The sequence below is a fragment of the Poecilia reticulata genome, chromosome 14, assembly GCF_904066995.2.
Source record: "Poecilia reticulata chromosome 14, P_reticulata-male-v2, whole genome shotgun sequence".
NCBI lineage: Eukaryota > Metazoa > Chordata > Actinopteri > Cyprinodontiformes > Poeciliidae > Poecilia > Poecilia reticulata.
The window spans coordinates 3,625,775-3,642,766 of record NC_088843.1 but is presented as its reverse complement, the minus strand read 5'-3'; the positions used below and the strand labels follow the sequence as shown (position 1 = coordinate 3,642,766).

Genomic DNA, 16,992 nt, shown 5'->3' with positions numbered 1-16,992 from the left:
CACACAGAGTGGCACTGGACCGAGCGAGGAAGAAAACTAAAGAGGGAAAAACGGGGGATATATGCTACACATCTGTCTGTTGACACAGAAACTGTAATTTGTGAACACTGATCTGCTGCACCAGGATCTGTCAGTACCTGCACACTCTCTCTCTCATGGTTCAACAGAACCTGGATGTGCTGGGCGTGCCAAATCGAACATATGGAATCAAAAATACTTGAGATCTTTAACATTTTTTGGGGGGGGGGTAATTACTATCAGGAAAAAAAATAAAAACCCCACTGAGAGTAAAGTGAAATTGAAAACCATACCAGGTACAACACAGTGCATCAATGTGGTGACAAAAAATAAAATAAACAGACCTCTTTCTGGAAGCAATAGAGAACTTTCTACTGGTGATGGAATGGCTGTCCCTGAACTGAGGGTGAGATTGTTTAGTTTTTTATCTTTTTTTTTCCTTACAAAAAACTGGTGAGAAAAAGCTTAAATACAGTATGTATAAAAATACCTATTCACAGTAGACACAAATGTTGTGCATTACTGATATTAATCATCTGATAAGCACACTACAACATACATAGATTTTTCTATCTATAAGAGCAAAACATTTATCACTCTCAGCAAAAGTGAGATGTTGTACATGTTTCATCGAGGGATACAAAAACTAATGACCCTCTAAGCTTTTTTTTATTTGTTTTTCACAAAGAAACGATGTTTTCCTTTAACTCAAGTCTAAAATTAATGTAAATTATAAAAAAAACTGTTTCCTTGTATGCAGGGAGAAAATAATAAAAAAAAGAACTGAATCCACCAGAGGGCATGCAGGGACACATCGGCCTCCTTATCGTCTCCAAGACCGGCTCTCATTCTCGTCGTCTTCATCGTCGTCTTCCTCCTCTTCCTCGTCCTCCCTCCCCTCTTCGTTTCCTGGGAGATACGAGCTTGCTTCCTTCTGTTCAGATCAAAACACACCAAGGAAGCATCTTTATGCTGTTCTGGTTTTAACATATTTTAGAAATGTAGCATCTCACTTTGAGAGACACTTCACACAAACTGCAAAGTTTCTCTCAAAGAACTTTACAGATCTTTTGAGAACCTTATGTTCCTTTGTTTTGTAAATAAAGCAAAGGGAAATTAAGAAAATGGCTTAAGGAAAGAACATAAGGAGACATGGAAGGACACAAACAGGTTACATAAAAGGTAAAACAACACGTATGAAAGAAAGGAAAAAGGAAGAATGTACAAATGGAAACCAATGACTGAAAGAAAATATGTGCAGGTAAAGGAGAAAGGACACATGAAAGAACGGAATATGGACAGTAAGGATTAAGAGGGAAGAGAAGAGGCGAACGGATGGAAGGAAGGAAAGACACAAATGAGAAGGAAATGTGGGAACAAATTACAAAGAAATAAGAAAAAGAAAACATGACTGAAGGAGGGAAAGTAGAAAGGAAAGCTGTAAGAAAGTGAAAAAGAAGGAGCAAAGATGGAGGATAACAAGTCATAAGAAAGAAAGGAATGACTGAAACACAGAAGGTCAGGAAAAACAAACAGAAGGATTAAAGGAAGGGTGGATGTAACATTCAGACTACGGGGTAGAGAATGATTACAAATACAAATATTTTTTCTAAACTCATTCTCTTTTTTTTCCAACACTTGATCCTGGAAAAGTCTTGAACCAAATTCTGTCTCAGACCAAAACGTGTCCATGGATCCTGGACACGGCTCTGAGAGAAAGAAGACCAACTGCATGCAGACTGAAGGAGATCTAGTGATAGCTAAATTAATCCTAAAAAACAAAATAAATAAATAAATACCCTTCTTAAAAAAGAGCCAAACACATTAAAGTGATACGGTAAAGAATCCACCCTTAAACAGCTAAAAGAAACCATAGCAGGAGGATTTCACCTGATCTTAATGCAGTTTTACTCAAGAGGCTGGAATGCTCTTAGCACAGAGAGGTTCCCCCTCTCTGGGAGCAGCAGTGAAAAATTCACAAGCACTAAAAACATCCAACCTGTGAATATAGCTAAAACTTCAGAAAAGTTCACCAACTTTTCTGAAAAACTGTGTCAAAGCCCAACGCTTGGCCTGAACTGAGTGTGTGTGATGTGCCGTACCGCCTTCTCCTCGTCTTTAGTCTCTTCTGCCTCAGGTTCAGACGTAACGGACAATGACTTGGGCTTGTACCAGGAAATCTGCAGAACGCGACTTTTGAACTTAGCTCCCTGATTTGCTGCCTAGAACACAAAACACACAGATTATTTTCAAAAACTTAAAAAGCACAAAGAATCTGGCCTCATTTGGAGTGTGCAGCTTACATTCTCTGCTTCGCTTCGCGTCTTAAAGGTCATGATGACAGTGTTGGCATCTTGGTAACGCAGTTCTTCAATTTCCCCAAATTTCTGAAAGTAAGAGAAAAAGCTTAGCACAACAATTACAGACAATTTCTGTGGACAGTTCTGTGAAATTGTGCAATTACACACCGAGAAATGAAGCATTAGCTCTTCCTTTTCCTCCTGCGCGACTCCTAAAATAGCGACCGTTCTGGGCCTGTGGTCGACAACCATGCGGTTTACGACTCCACCGCGAGTCATCATCTCTCGGCTTCGGCTCCTGCCGCGGCCCGAGTGCATCGCCCCGGGATCCGGCGCCATCTTCCCTCGGCCTCTGCCTCGACCCGGTGGTGGGATGATGAGACCAAGTCGCTTCGCCTAAAGAAAAGAAAGAGACTGGTCGCTTATTTTCTTCAAGGCACAAAGTAACTAAATTGGGAAAAAAGCACAGTAATTTTCAAAATCGTATCACATTAGTATTTTACCAAGATGTCAAACAAAGGTCATTTCTTTAAGTTATTTATTCATAAGCACCGTTTGTTAATCTTTTCCAACACCAGTAGAATGATTACGTTTAACAATATCTCTCATTTTTTACTTTCATTTCTGAAGAGGATCTGAAGACCCCACAATGATTGATTTGCGACCCCTAATTGGATCTTCACACAAACATTTGCAAGTAATGTGTCAGAGAATATTCCTAAACCAACAGCATCATGAGGACCACAAAAAACAGCAGACAGATCAGGAATTAAACTGTAGAGAAGTTTAAACACGATTTTCCACCAGAGCCAGAGACGCCATAGAAGGGGTCTGCTCAAAGAACACTGCTGTTAGAATGGCCTAGTTAAAGTTGTTGACTAAATAATATTAAGAATGTGTGGCTAAATAGCTCAAGGTCAGTCAGATTTGACTGCAAGTGTCTACACAAAGCAAAGCGAAATGGGAAGAAATTTCTATTTCTGTCCAAACCTGATAGCAGCATGCCACACTTTTCAGAAACCTATGAATTATTTTCATTCCACTTCACAAATAAGCACTTATTTCACTTTGCCTATCACATAAAATTCAAATAAAATGCATTTAATAACAAGTTAAAGGGGTGTAAATACTTTTGGAAGGGCCTGTATGCGTTCTGCTCTCCATTAGTTGTCCCTCCTCCATTTTTAACATGTCATCTCACATCTTAACCACCCCACAACCCATCAGCCCGTCTCTTCTCCATTTGTCCCTGCCTCACTGCTGCCTTTAATTGTCATTCCGCGATTTTCCGAGACAGACCAGCAGCTCAAACTTTAATGAGACGGGTCCACATCAGTGTAAGGACTTGTGTCTGATTTGGCTTCGGTAGCGGCTGCTCCTCTGGGGTTGCTTAAGTGGCTGCAGTTTAATGTGCAGAAAGAGGTTTGGGCTTGGATGGATGAGGCGGGATGGGGGGGCAGAGAATATGCATTTTTAACAACCAGCTAATTAAGGACCGCTGGGATGAAGCAAGGGAGAGGGAGACAGGGTGTTGCAAACTGAAGCCAAGTTGATAATGTGCTGATTGAGGGACTAAACCCATTAGGGTCTATATTCACAGTACATTTAGATGTACACTCACTCTGGATGGTCTGGGAAAAGTGATCAAAGAGGACCCTGATAACACTAACATGAGTAAAAAGAAAACAATAATTTGTTGCAGAAAACACAAAGAATGTTCTGACTAATTGGTTTTTGACAGCAGCACCGAACAGATTTGAGACTCTTGGCATTTTTCACCCCGCTTGTCTTAAACACTCTCTTGTTGTTTTATTGCTTATGCTTGTTTGTTTTAATACACACCAGAAAACCAAACACTAAAGCAGAGCAGCAATCAAAATCAATTCACGGGACTCAAGAGTGCAAAACTGTTAAAACATTTGAAATATAGACCTTTTTTAATGGGCAGGCGTTGGGGTAATTTTGTTTTAGCTTTACATCATGCTATATCATCATTCTCTCATCAAACACCTACCCAGAGTGTTGCTTTGACTCATTTATGGGGATCCTTGAATCTCCCATGGCAACCATTTGGGGGTGTCTTAACGCCTGCTCTGTGTCTTAAAAGTCTGCCTTTAGGGACATAGGACACTCACTCTGGATGGTCTGGGAAAAGTCATCAGACTTTTCCACCCAACCACAGAGCACCCCTCTCACACTCCACTCCCCCAGACTAGCGGCAGCAACAATTAGCAAACACCTGGTGGAACTACATCTACTGAGCTCTGCTTTAAAACTGCGGTTGGAAAACTAAAAGCAGCCAATAACTGACGGCTCGTTATGTCAGCATGTAGACCGACTGACTACATGACTTATTACATCTAGTTACACCAGGATCACTCCAAATACATACATATTTTTCCCCCTATGGCTTCTTTATCCAAATCAGAAAGATGATGAAAATCAACGTTGCACCTATTGTTGCTGTATCATGCAATCCGTTTTGTGCTCCTGTAGAAGTAGTTTTTCTGTTGCTTATTTAGTTTACGTCTGAATACTGGGATGCTGCAGCATCACACCTTCAGTCTCATACTGATCCAACAGCTTTCTCTCTCTTTCCCCTAAGGTTTTAACTGAACCCACATTACCGACTCAAATGATGTCTTTTTCAAATGCACAAGCCAAACTATTATGTCTGACAGAAGCTGAAGAGCTCATTAAATACCAAGCCGGCTCTTTTATTTATTTTGTGTTAGGATTTTGCTTTATATGTTTACTTTTGTTGCAAATTTATGCATGTGTGTGAGAGAAAAGTAAAAAAAAAAAAGTAATCTCATCAGTAAACTTCCTCTCTGACATTTCTCAGAATCACATCCTCAAATTCAGCTTGTGAATTCAGAAACGTCTGGTGTTGTGTGTGTGTGTTTGTGGTCCCTGTTTGGGGAACTTTAATATATATGGGGTAACACTGGTTGTTCAGATTAGTATTAATGAATTTAAATTTTTTACTCCTTTGGGGGTTGATTTATATCAACAAATTAAGCATTAAAAATGTACTTTTAGGACTGTGCTTAGAAAATGATGTCAGTGTAATTTCTGTACCTCCACCCGTAGCTCCACAAGTTTTCTCTTAAGGTCTGTTGTGTCTTCTCCAGAGCTAATTTTTTTATGAAAGTCTAATTCAGCATCGAGCAACTCCTTCTGGGCCTGAGAAGAAAACCAAGACAAATAAAGACACCGTGATAATCTGGTCGTTTACTCCATAAAGTAAATCAGCGAAAGAAAAAGAAAATAGATTTTAAGGTTTACCAAAGTACCTCTACTTATTTAGTATAGCTTATAACTTAAAAATATTTGTACAGCATAAACATGTATTTCTAAACTTACATCAGTTTTGGTCTTAGGTTGGCTGTGGTTGGCTTTGCCACTTGAGACCTGAGAGGTGGGGTTCATTTCATTCTGCAGCTGGGTAATCTTCTCTGTTAGCTCCTTCAGGGTTTTCATGATGTTGGCCCGTTCCTCGGGCTTCATCGCTCGGTTTTTCTCCAAGCGGTTGATCAGAGCCTTAAGGAGAAGCAGTAAGAGGAAAATGGATTGAATGCAATCTAGAACACAAGGCAAGAGAAAACCTTAAGAGCAAAGGTCACGTCATAACCCAGTGGAGAGAAAACAAAAGAGGGCATGTTACTTTCTGACACTCGATCTGCGTCTTCAGCATCTCCTGTTTCTTTTTCCTCATGTCTTGCTGGAGTTTCATCGCCTCCTACAACAGAAAACAAGCCTTTAGCACACTACTAGCTATCAGTAAAACAATATTTCACAAACAAAATACTCGATCTTTTGCATCTATTCTGGAATATGTTGGCAAATAAAAAATATATATGCTACTTACTTGCTTCTTTTTAATAGCTTCCTGCACTTCCAGGGCTTTTCCAGTTTTCCCAAGGCTCTTTGAGGAGGATTTGGCGGCTGTGGGTGTGTAGGGGCCTTTCTGGGTGTTTGGTGCCACCTATGCGTCACAAGAAGAGGAAAAAGAAACGGAACCATGTAGGTCATCAAAAAAGGAATACACACGGCTGTAAACTTTAAGTCACAGTGGAAGGCATTCCCTGGAGCCACCAGCTTGGAATGCAATCCTAAAAACGGCTCGTAAGGAGCTTAATGAGGCTTAAAATAGTGCAGAAGATGACATGTTCTAGAAATATTAAAGACATAAAAACGTTTTAATTTAGCTCCTTGAGGGTTCACATGCAAACCTTCATGATGTCTAATGATGTCCAGAGTATCACTGTGGCTCAGTACAGCCATATAAAGCTGCATCATTAGTTAATTATATGTCTTTACACAAAAAAAACTTTAGTAAACTTATTTTTGTATACATATGAGGAGAATAAAGGCGTACAATGAGAGCGTCAGCGTTTGGATTCATGCCGTCCGTCTTTGTTGCGATTGTGGTTCCAGGTGCTGCATTCAGGTGATGCTTGGGTACAGTCTTGTTCAGCACGTAGGCACCTGGACTGTGCTGTTTAATCCCCTGCAGAAACATTAAGATCAAGGTAAAAGAAAGAAAATGAAAAATTTTAAAAATTTCAAAGAGAAATCAACTGGCGACCTGAAAATGGCTTGATTAGCTTGATCAGCAGAGTTTGCTGAGGTTTTCTGTGGGCAGATATGAACTGTCTATCCAGGAAAGAACCATTTGTACACTTTCCTGAGTTGAAGAATCGGAAGTCTTTGACGTTGAAGTTGTTTCTAAGGTAAGAAAACTTACGACATTTTCAGTATGAGTGTCATTCTTAAAAATAATGATACCGAAGCTTCAGCGTTTGCACCACTCTGCCTTGCTGCAGCTTTTCTCAAAACAGCACTGTCAGAAAATCAATAGCCTTTAAACCTTCACTTTGAAATGCTATGAAGCGTTTCATTGTTCCAGTCTGCAATGTTTTGCAAAATACACCGTGCATGTTGGCCAGTGTGCGTGTGCACACACTGCACACAGGCATTTCTGGAAAAAAAAAAGTTTAATTCAGTTTAACAAAGAACCTAGTTGTACTTTTGCTGGATAAGTGATGCTAAACATCAAACGTATGATCATTTGACCAAATCAGCAGCAAGTTAAAATAATAACATAGTTTGAATTTTAATTGCCACTGCCAGGAGTTCGGCTTCATTTGCTGAATTGCTTTGGCTTTATTTGGCCGCCAGGTGTTGCTGTTTTTAAACATGAGACTCTTTTCCAGCACACTGAAACATGAATGTTTCTTCAGCAAGTGAAAAAAAAACATTTCAACCTCCGTCTGTTAGGGATCATCCTGGAAATGTTGGCCGTCTTTTGGAAATCTCAGACCAAAGGGAGGAATCTTCACACACAGACTGTTTAAGGCACAACTTTAGCTGTACAAAAATCTATTTTGTACATAAGGTTCTGTGTTTCTCCTTTTGAGATGAAAGTTTTGTGATTCTTTAGCGTTAGCTCTTTAAGCTAACCTTATGCATGTTGCTGTGCGGCAGGCCTTGGCCTGGCACCGACCCGGGCCCCTGGCTCCCTGAGGTGGGCTCCTGACCAGCGGGGTTGGTGCTGGACTCCCGGTGCCAGTACACACGGATGAAGCGGTTGTTGAGGACGGCCTCGATGCTGGATATGGCCCGTCTGGCCTCTTCGTTCTTTGTGTACTGGATCAGAGCGGCTTCTGGGTCGCCGCCAAACACAACCTGGGGAGAGAGTGAAAGTGAACTGGTCAGCAGGACATAAAGTTCTCTATTGCTCTAATCTTTATCACTTTTCATCTGCTTTATTGCATCCAATAAATACTGCACCTGTATGTTGACGATGGTTCCAAACTTGCTGAAATGCTCGTTGAGCTTGGTGATGTTATTCAGGTCCCGTGGGATCTTGCGCACCTCCAGCTTTGTGTTCACGTAGTGGTTTCTCTTTGGAAAAATATTCTTATCTTGACCAGCAAAATTTGGCCTGAAACAGAAAAAATGCATCATAAACAGTGACGTTAATTTTAGAAATAACTTTGTTTCGATCATGTAAAATAAGAGCTCACTTTTGGACCAAAAGAACAAATATACCTCGAGAAAATTTAAAAAGATAAAAAAAAAACTCATTGTAGAGAGACTGTATGTATTAGTTTGTTTTTTACTGTTCCAAATTTAATAATTACACAGAAATGCATTTTATATTAAACAGTGAAGAATGACGTAGTTTAAAATAAGATTCAAATCAAGATTACAGTTTATGCTCTATAAAAAAGTTAGAACATATATCAAAGTGCAGGATCTGCAATTAAATACTAGAAGTACATTCATGTGAAAAAACATGGATATCCCATGACAGCATGTCTGTTTTTCTAACATATTTAACATCCATATGATCCAATGAAATATTCAAGAAATAAAAACAACAATAACTAGTAATTCAAACCAATGAGAAAACCTTTTGAAAATGTTTGCTTTAGACTTTACAAACACTATGATTAAATTGTCTGATGTCTTCATAAGGAAAGATGCAGCAGCTTTGTGTCTGATACGTAATTTTAAGAATCTTAAAAATTAAATTTTTGTAAATAAACCTTTCCTATGTAGGGAAAATATTTCTTCCGTGTTTATCTTATTTTGTTATTCTATATTTTCTTCATGTTTGCGTGAATCTGTGACTCCTTACTTCTCCATCCAGGGTTTCTTAGCAGCTGGACCATCGGCTAAACTGGCTCCCATCGTCCTCTTCCTGCTGTCCTGCTCAGCGTTGAAGCGAGACACATTGTTTCCAGGAGAGCTGGATGCAGCTGCTGGCTCTGTTTGGATCACTATGTTAGCGGCTAGAAGAGGAAACAGAAAGACAAGACATGCTTTTTAGTTAAAAAGTGATAAATCAAAAGATGTTGCATTGACTGCATTTCATCTTTATTGTGTTGGAGACACAATGATGATGTTTTAGGATTTATGTGGACGGCGTGGAATAAACTTGATTTTCTGAAGACTGGGTCATCTGGTACAGACCACAGCTGTTACCTCTGGATCCTTGTCCTTCGCTGGAGGTGAGGCCGATGAGGTTGGAGCGCTGGGTCTGGACTCGGGGAATAAACTGGCGATAAGAATTACGACCCGCAGCCGTCAGTCCTGGAGATTCTGGGTTGTAGCCTTCCGGATCATAGTTATCTAAAAAGAGGTAAACATGAATTTACAAAATGGAAGTCATGAAGATTAAAATATTGTATTTACTAAAACCTAAAGTAAAGCTGGAGCTTCTATATATGCCCAAGTTTTTAAAAGACACCTACATATAAAACAAAAGACAATTATTTAAAGCAAAATGCTAAAGATTATTAGTGTGAGCTGCAGCTTAATGTGGTAGAATTAAAACAAGAGATCTGAAAGCAAATAAGTTCAACTGGAACAGAAAAATATATTTTGTACAACTATCTGGGATCTGAATTATGGAAGCTGCAAACTGTCACATTAGAAATACTTGTCTTTAAGATGAATAAACACCACCACCTTATGGGCAGCAAGGGATACTGCAACACTCAAAGAACATGCAAAGAAGCTCATCCACAATATAATTAAACAAATAACCAAAATCCCCATAGTGTGTAAAACATGCCTTAGTCAGCAGAAAATCTACTGTGTGAACAGAAAAGTCAACATAAAGAAAAAGACGTGAAATAAAGAACAGAAACTGAAACAAAAAGCCACACGGTCCCAATCTGAATAGGAAAAGCATTTCTGCTTACATTCAGACTGGACATATTGGGGCCGCAGAGACACGGATGAGGACGAGGAAGGAGGCTGAGGAGGAGCAGGAGGAGGAGGAGGAAGAGTAGGTGGGAGCCCCACTCCAGGTGGTCCAATGGGAGGAGAAGAAGTGATTGCAGATTGATGGTTGGGGGTATCGATCCCACTGGTAGCTATCAGTGGGGGTCCTGGGGGAGACAAAGGTCCAATCCAATGTCTCAGACGTGTCGCATGTACAACAGTGTATGAGGTTGTTTTCTACACTGAAAAATGTATTCACTCTATACAAAAACCAAGAAATATTGGCATTCCAATAGTTTTTACATGAAATTTACACAGACAAATGGAAAAACATCAATAGAAATATGAGGCATAATCTCTTTGAAGTTTTAAAAGATTCCTAAATATTTGGGCCAAAACCTAAAGAGTAGAAAACCCATGAAAAGTAGCAACCACAACCAATAAGTGAGAGCATAGAACTGACCCAAAAATCTATCAAAACTCAGAAAAGTAAAATATTTTGTTCACATCTTGGCTCCAACATTCATCCTGAGGAGATACCATTATTTATACATAAAACCAAATTCCAGATTCTTCCAAACTAAGTAGAAACCCTGGAATAATAACGTAGATCAAGAGACTGAATGCATCTGAGACAATAAGGAAACATCCACAGAGTTTTCCATAGTGGATCCTCAGCTGACAGTAAACACCGACGTGTGACTAAAGTTTATTTACATGTGAAGCTGCTAACTGCATTGAGTTTAACTTCCGGTGTCACTAAAACTCACCTGTCATTGGGAAGACACCTGGTGGTGGTGGCTGGGTGTAGGGGGGCATCGCCGGCATCCTGAGTGAGGGGGGCGGCTCAGTGATGGGGGGGATGGGCATGCCGGCAGGAGGCATGACGGGAGGAGGCGGAAAAGGAATCATTTTGGGCAGGGTGACGTCATCAACGATGAGAGGGTCGCTGCCGTGGTCGAAGGGACACATGTCACCAAGGACGCAGAATCCTTTCTCTGTTTGAGCAAAACAGACACAAAAACATGAGTCAATCCCAACAGGTCCAGTTTCAAATTTAAAATCCACCACAAGAGCATCCACACTGACCAAGGTGACTAAATAAAAAGCAAATGTTGAGGACAAAAGGTAGGTTAACACATCCAGTGTGCGTTTACCCCACAGCCTCATTAAAGCAGCAGGTCTCCAGTGGCTGTTTGAGCGCTGTGACAGCAGAGAGCTGCAGGGACGGAGGGTTAAGTTTAAACTCTCTTGTGTGTGCAGAGACGGCCTAGCGCTGTGCTACCTCCCACTGGGGACAAGGGACAGAGTGCTAAACAGTGGTCATTAGTAAAGAGACTCAACAAGGGCCTGAACCCTTGAGGGAAAGTGAAACGCCAGCTTTATACTAACCCTAATACAGATAAACTTTTCTAAGTAAGACCTTCAACGGTGCTTCCCCTTTTTTACAAAAACATAAACTCAGCTCCTACCATCATAGTCCCTGCATCGCTGCTTGAGCGGAGTATTCTTGCCGCCGAAGGGCTTTCCAACGCCGTCTTGCCGCTGAGCGATGTAGTAGCTGGACCAGCTGTCTGTAGTGCTGTCAGGCAGGTGAGCCGGAGTCACGACAGGAACCCCTCCAACTCCAGCAGACGAGGTAGCAGAGGAGAAGGGATGCGGAGGGATAGGAAGGGGCAGCAGAGGCGGTGGATGCTGCTGCTGGGGGCCGGATGTTTGCGAAGCATTGTATCCATCATTGTCCTTTCTTTCCACCTCAAACTTTGACTTGAAATCTGTTAAAAACAAGAAGAAACATTTGAAAAATCTATTGATAAACCTAATCTAAGACTGAAGAGTTTAAAGTGCCATTTTAAAACAGCAACTTCTCGTAATGCACAAGCTTAACCTTGTGGGTAATTTATCCAATTCCAGCCCATGTTATGGAATCCCCAGTGATGTGACTGCAAAGTTGTCCACATTGTCCTGTTAAGTCTCGACAACGCAACTAAAAACAATACAATCCGCTACATTCGATCTTCTCTAAACAGTCCAAACCAGCTCAGCTCCTGGCAGCTCTTCTACATTACTGATGCACAGTTAAAGAGCTGCTGCACACCTGGGTCTGGTCCCCTGTGACTTTATCTGGGCTTGTGTGGGAACACTGGCTCCGTTCCTCTCTCACCTCTGCCTCCTCTGTGCTCCCGGTCCCTGCTCTTCCCTCGGCTGCCGCTCCTGCTCCGGCTGCGGCTCCGGCTGTAGCTCCTCCCCCGGGGGCTGCCTCTGCGCCGCTCGTGGCGCTCTCGCTCGCGGTGGGCTTCGCTGGCTTTGCTGTGCCGCTCAAAGTCTCGGCGTTTGCGCTCATCTCGCCTCCTGTCTTCGCGGCTCCTGCAGGGTTTATTAGAGGGAACGCGTTTGAATGACTTACCTGCGCCGTAACTGCTTTGGATGAAACAGTTAGCTGAGCGATTTTCCAACAGGAAAGACTTTTGATAAAGGTCTTAATACCTTTATCAAAACGGCCTAAAGGGGCATTTTAATCAATTACAATGTCATCCTTCCATCCAAGATTAATCTGTTCTGGGTCTTAATCCAGTTAAAATGTTGTTTCAATTTAGTATTCACTTCTTAAAACTTTATTTTCAGAAATGAAAACTTTAAACTTTTTATTTTTTCTACTACAGAAATTATGTGTTATGTCACAAAGGGGGCTAAAGGGGGCAACCAGGTATTTATGTCAAAGACACTGTCAATATGTTTTGCAGATGTTAAGTACAATAACACACCTCTCTATCTCTACATTCATCAGGCTCTGAAGTAGCCATAGAAATATAACAACATATGAGGAATAGAGTTGAAGCCACAGCCTTGCCTGGATTCGTTGAAGTCAGCGCGGTTTCTCAGGGGACTTCTCCTGCGTCTGTTTTCTCTCTCTTCCTCTGGAGTTTCAGCCTTCAGGGAAACAATGATTATGTCACACAGGAAGAGATTTCAAAAGATCAACATGTCAAATATAAATTTGTTTTGATGTAAATATTAAAAAGAAAAGGTAGCTCTTCTCTGTATGGCACTTTAAACTCATTTTGGAAATGTGTCCTTGTCCACTGCTCTTACCTCAACAACATCAGCCTTGAGAGTAGCTGGTTTCACCTCCTCTTTTGGACCCTCCTTGGCAGCAGGGTTCCCCAGGTAGCTCTTCGTCGTCAACGACTCAAAAAGTTTGTCTACAAATCCTATGGTTTCTAGACAAGCAAAATTAAAGCAGTGAACATGTTTTTATTCTGTTAGATTTGTGGCTTGTTTTATAGTTGGATTGAATAATACTCTTCATTGATGATATGCCTATTGTCTTTTTAGAAACCAATCATTTTATTCTATGCTTTCTATGTTCAGCCCAGTATAATATATTACAGTGTCATATAGTACAAAAACAATGTGAATATGTAAATACACGAAATACAACTAATACAAAAAAAATTCTAGATGTTTTTCCAGCCACTAGAGAAAGTGAATATCTAAAATGTTATACGATATAAACAAACTCAGAGATATTATTTTTGTTTTAACCATTTGCGATGCACTAAATAATTTCATCTTATATGCTTTCAAAGAACAAAACAACTGGCATCAATTAGCAAACTTCAGCATACTTTCTGAAAATAATAGTGTTTAGATCACAAGTCATTGCTACATGTGAGTGATACGAAAAAAGAAAAAGAAAGTAAAATCAAACATTTACAGCACTGTCTCCCTCTAGAGGTCATAGGGGAGATAAGCTAACTCAGCTTGGAAACGTTATGGTTTATTTACGTGATGCCATTTTGAAGCATGCAAATTTCTCACTCCCTGAACAGCCAGGTTTGACTATCCATCACTGACGCAAATTACTTTTATCATTTCTTACAAGTCTTACTACAAATCACTCTGGAGATAATCTGAAACAATGCTGTGTTTAATATGTAACCCATTTAACCTTGTGAGATAGATAGAACTTTTTAAAATACAAATTTTGCATAAAGTGGGTACAAATATTTGAGTTTTTTTAGTGTAAATCACTTGACATGTCTTTCTGGATGAGCCAATTTATCAAAAACTCCCAAGCACTATGTCGGAATTATTATTTTTTTAAATAACCCACATTTTCAAAGTGAGCCAAATATTTTTAGCCATGTGACGTAGCAGTGAAATTTTCCTTTGATTGGAAGGTCAAATAAGGAAAACTCTTATTTCTCTGCCTGTCAAATGCATCAAAATATGAGAACTTTCCCTTATTTAGTCCATAAACCCAACAACAAATTTCAGATTCTATGATGTCATTTTAGCTTTAAGTTAATTTTGTGTTTTATGGAAAACTAATGCCTCTGAAAAGGAAGCATGCCATTCTTTTATAATCAACATTTAATTACTGAATTAAAATACATTTCTAACTCAGTCACTATTTTTTACAGTATAACTTTAAAAAATACTTGATGTGTTTGTATACATCAACTGCAAACAGACCCAAACAGAGCAACGGATAGCAAGGGATGCAAGACTAAACTAATTGCTTTTAGGTTTTTTATTTCCCCCATTTCAGCTAACTGAGAAAGCAACACACATTTTTAAACAGGAAAAGGAGGTCTCTCTGCATCCAATCAGCTAAAAGAAGTTTCATGCAAACTTCTTACCCTTTTGTAAGAAGACATCAAGCTGGTCAGCACAAAGCGCTTTCAGCTCCTTCTCTGGTTTGTCTTTCTTCACAAGAGCCACTACGTAGTTGGCCAATGCAGCAGGATCAGCATCACATCTGCAAGTCAGAAGGGATGTAAAGTTTATTCAAAAAGTCTAAAAAATGCTTGTGTGCTGTTTTTCCATTGTATTTTCCAGGGGCAAGGGTTAAGGGGTTAACAAGATTACACTTTTAAACAGTTTAAAGAAAAGGTCCAAAATACACTCCACCTACACATCAAGTACAAACAGACCCAAAGCGTCTTGACTCACAGCTGTTTAGTTTAAACTTTCCAAACTCACACAAAAACTGTTGGCCAACACACTAAAACAAATATTTAAGAACTATCAGTGTTTCCATGAACCCCAAAGCATCAAACCAAAAACAACTTGATGGTTTTTTTTTCTGTTATCCTTACAGGTATAAAATAAAAACTACTTTTAAAAGAAACAAATACATCTTTGTTTATTTTCAGATCATTTTTTGACATCAAAATTGTTAAGCATAACTTATTTTAGAGTCACCTGTAAATCTAAATTAATGGGTGATTAATTTACATTAATTATCCATTGTTCACTTCTTTATCAATTCAGAATCCAACAACTAAAAACATACTGAATGCCCCCCTTCTATTTAAATGTTGTTTTCTTTCTTTTTTAATACATATGAAGCTCCTTTAAAAAGGTATTTATCTGTATGGTGTACCGCTGCAGCAACATTTTCAAGTCATATGCAAGAAAACTTAATGGAATTAAAAAAAATAAATAAAGACAAATGTGTAAACGATTTATGAAGAGGACTATTACTGTGAGATCTGAATTTCATTATCAAAGAATTTCAGCTCAAGTCACAAATTTCATTGCAATTTTAATTATTGCAATATTGCAAATAAAAAAGAACTGCTTTGAAACAACATGTATGAGGCGATATAATATCAGTAATTCATACTTTCCAACTTTTATGCCAGTGATGTATTTGGCCAGTTGGATGAACTTTTACTCCCTTTTGAGACAACATCTGATCAAGATGTTAGAGATCAAGATGCTAAAGCTCAAGAACAGAGGTGCAAATATTATGGGAATTGAAAAAAACCAAGTTAGTTTGTTTACTAGTATTTACAGCTGATTAGCGCTGATACCATTGACTCAAGTAAACACAAGCAGAAGTAGTTGCTTTCTTCAATGCACTTTTTTTTTAGAAACAATTATGTCGTGAAATGCATATGTAAAAATTCATACTTCGTTAACCAGATGGATTTTTATCGTAAGTGAACGTTTGTAGCAGAAAGTAACGCAGATCACTGGGCAAAGACTCTTTGAAAAACTATTGTACTTAATCATAAAATTCAACGCAAACAACTTGAAAATATTCGGGACGCCACAGAACTATGATCAAGCTACAAGTGAATGAAGGTCACAGATTCACAATTTAACATTCATCACCACTGACTCTTCCAATTATTCAAATTTTTAGAAACATCCGTTTCCATAGAGACATTAAAAAAAATCAAACCGTAGCAATGGTGACTAAAGTGACCAACTAGGTTCATTTCGTTTTTAAAAACCCTTAAAACGTCTGCGTACATACAAACACATAGCACTCGAGTTTGTAACTATGGTAACTCAAAAAGTCAAGTTATTTGCTAAAAGCGGACTGCAGCTATGTACATGTAGCTTGTACTGCAGCCACAAGTAGAAAAATAACCACAAGTTATGTCTTGTCTTAAAGCTTAGTAGTATCCTACAGAGTCGTAACCAAATTATTACAAAATTGTAGTGAAAAACATATACAACTACCACAAATGAGGCACGTTAAACGTGGATTTCCTGAGCTAAGTGAGCAGGGATTATAGCTGCTCTCTTCCTCCAAAGGCCCTGATTATAGCACGGCTCCAATGATGCTTTGGTCAGGCTCGCCAGCTAACGTAGCATGCGAGCTAAATGTCATTTCAATTCAATACTCACATCGGCTCCAGGAGTTTTGCCAGCCACGACTTGAAGGCTTCCACATTTTCTATGATCATTGTGAAAAAGACTTTAATACTGCCTATAAATAGAAAGTGTGCTTCGTCAACCCTACTTTCATCGTCTATACATTTATAAGCTTTTAGGCCTTCTGTCTTCTCTACTGGCTGGTCGCACGCACTGTTTTACGGCATGGCAACACGAGTCGAGTTGTCGTAACGTAGGCCTGACGAGGGACGTTGTAATATTTAATATAGAAACGTCGATTTGAAAATGATGATTA

General features: G+C 39.5%; 1 protein-coding gene across 1 annotated transcript; it reads right to left on the bottom strand.

The window, feature by feature from the left end:
* Positions 1–668: 668 nt before the first annotated feature.
* Positions 669–16,928, bottom strand: rbm27 (RNA binding motif protein 27). The gene is made up of 21 exons (XM_081615329.1): positions 16,710–16,928; positions 14,705–14,823; positions 13,152–13,279; positions 12,910–12,989; positions 12,223–12,425; positions 11,531–11,833; positions 10,829–11,056; positions 10,037–10,225; positions 9,315–9,461; positions 8,968–9,121; positions 8,115–8,268; positions 7,785–8,009; positions 6,700–6,831; positions 6,190–6,306; positions 5,986–6,060; positions 5,685–5,861; positions 5,400–5,504; positions 2,487–2,714; positions 2,322–2,405; positions 2,121–2,240; positions 669–952 (listed from the first exon to the last, which is right to left on the bottom strand). Exons 1-21 carry the CDS (start codon positions 16,766–16,768, stop codon positions 842–844), a joined length of 3,138 nt encoding a protein of 1,045 aa, XP_081471455.1. The 5' UTR covers positions 16,769–16,928; the 3' UTR covers positions 669–841.
* Between the last annotated feature and the right edge of the window lie 64 nt (positions 16,929–16,992).

Coding starts and splice junctions, on each gene's coding strand:
- rbm27 (XM_081615329.1), bottom strand. CDS start 16,768: ATGATCATAGAAAATGTGGAAGCCTTCAAGTCGTGGCTGGCAAAACTC. Junction 6,061..6,189: donor AAGCTATTAAAAAGAAGCAA/GTAAGTAGCATA, acceptor TTTCTGTTGTAG/GAGGCGATGAAACTCCAGCA. Junction 2,241..2,321: donor CGCGAAGCGAAGCAGAGAAT/GTAAGCTGCACA, acceptor TTTGTGTTCTAG/GCAGCAAATCAGGGAGCTAA.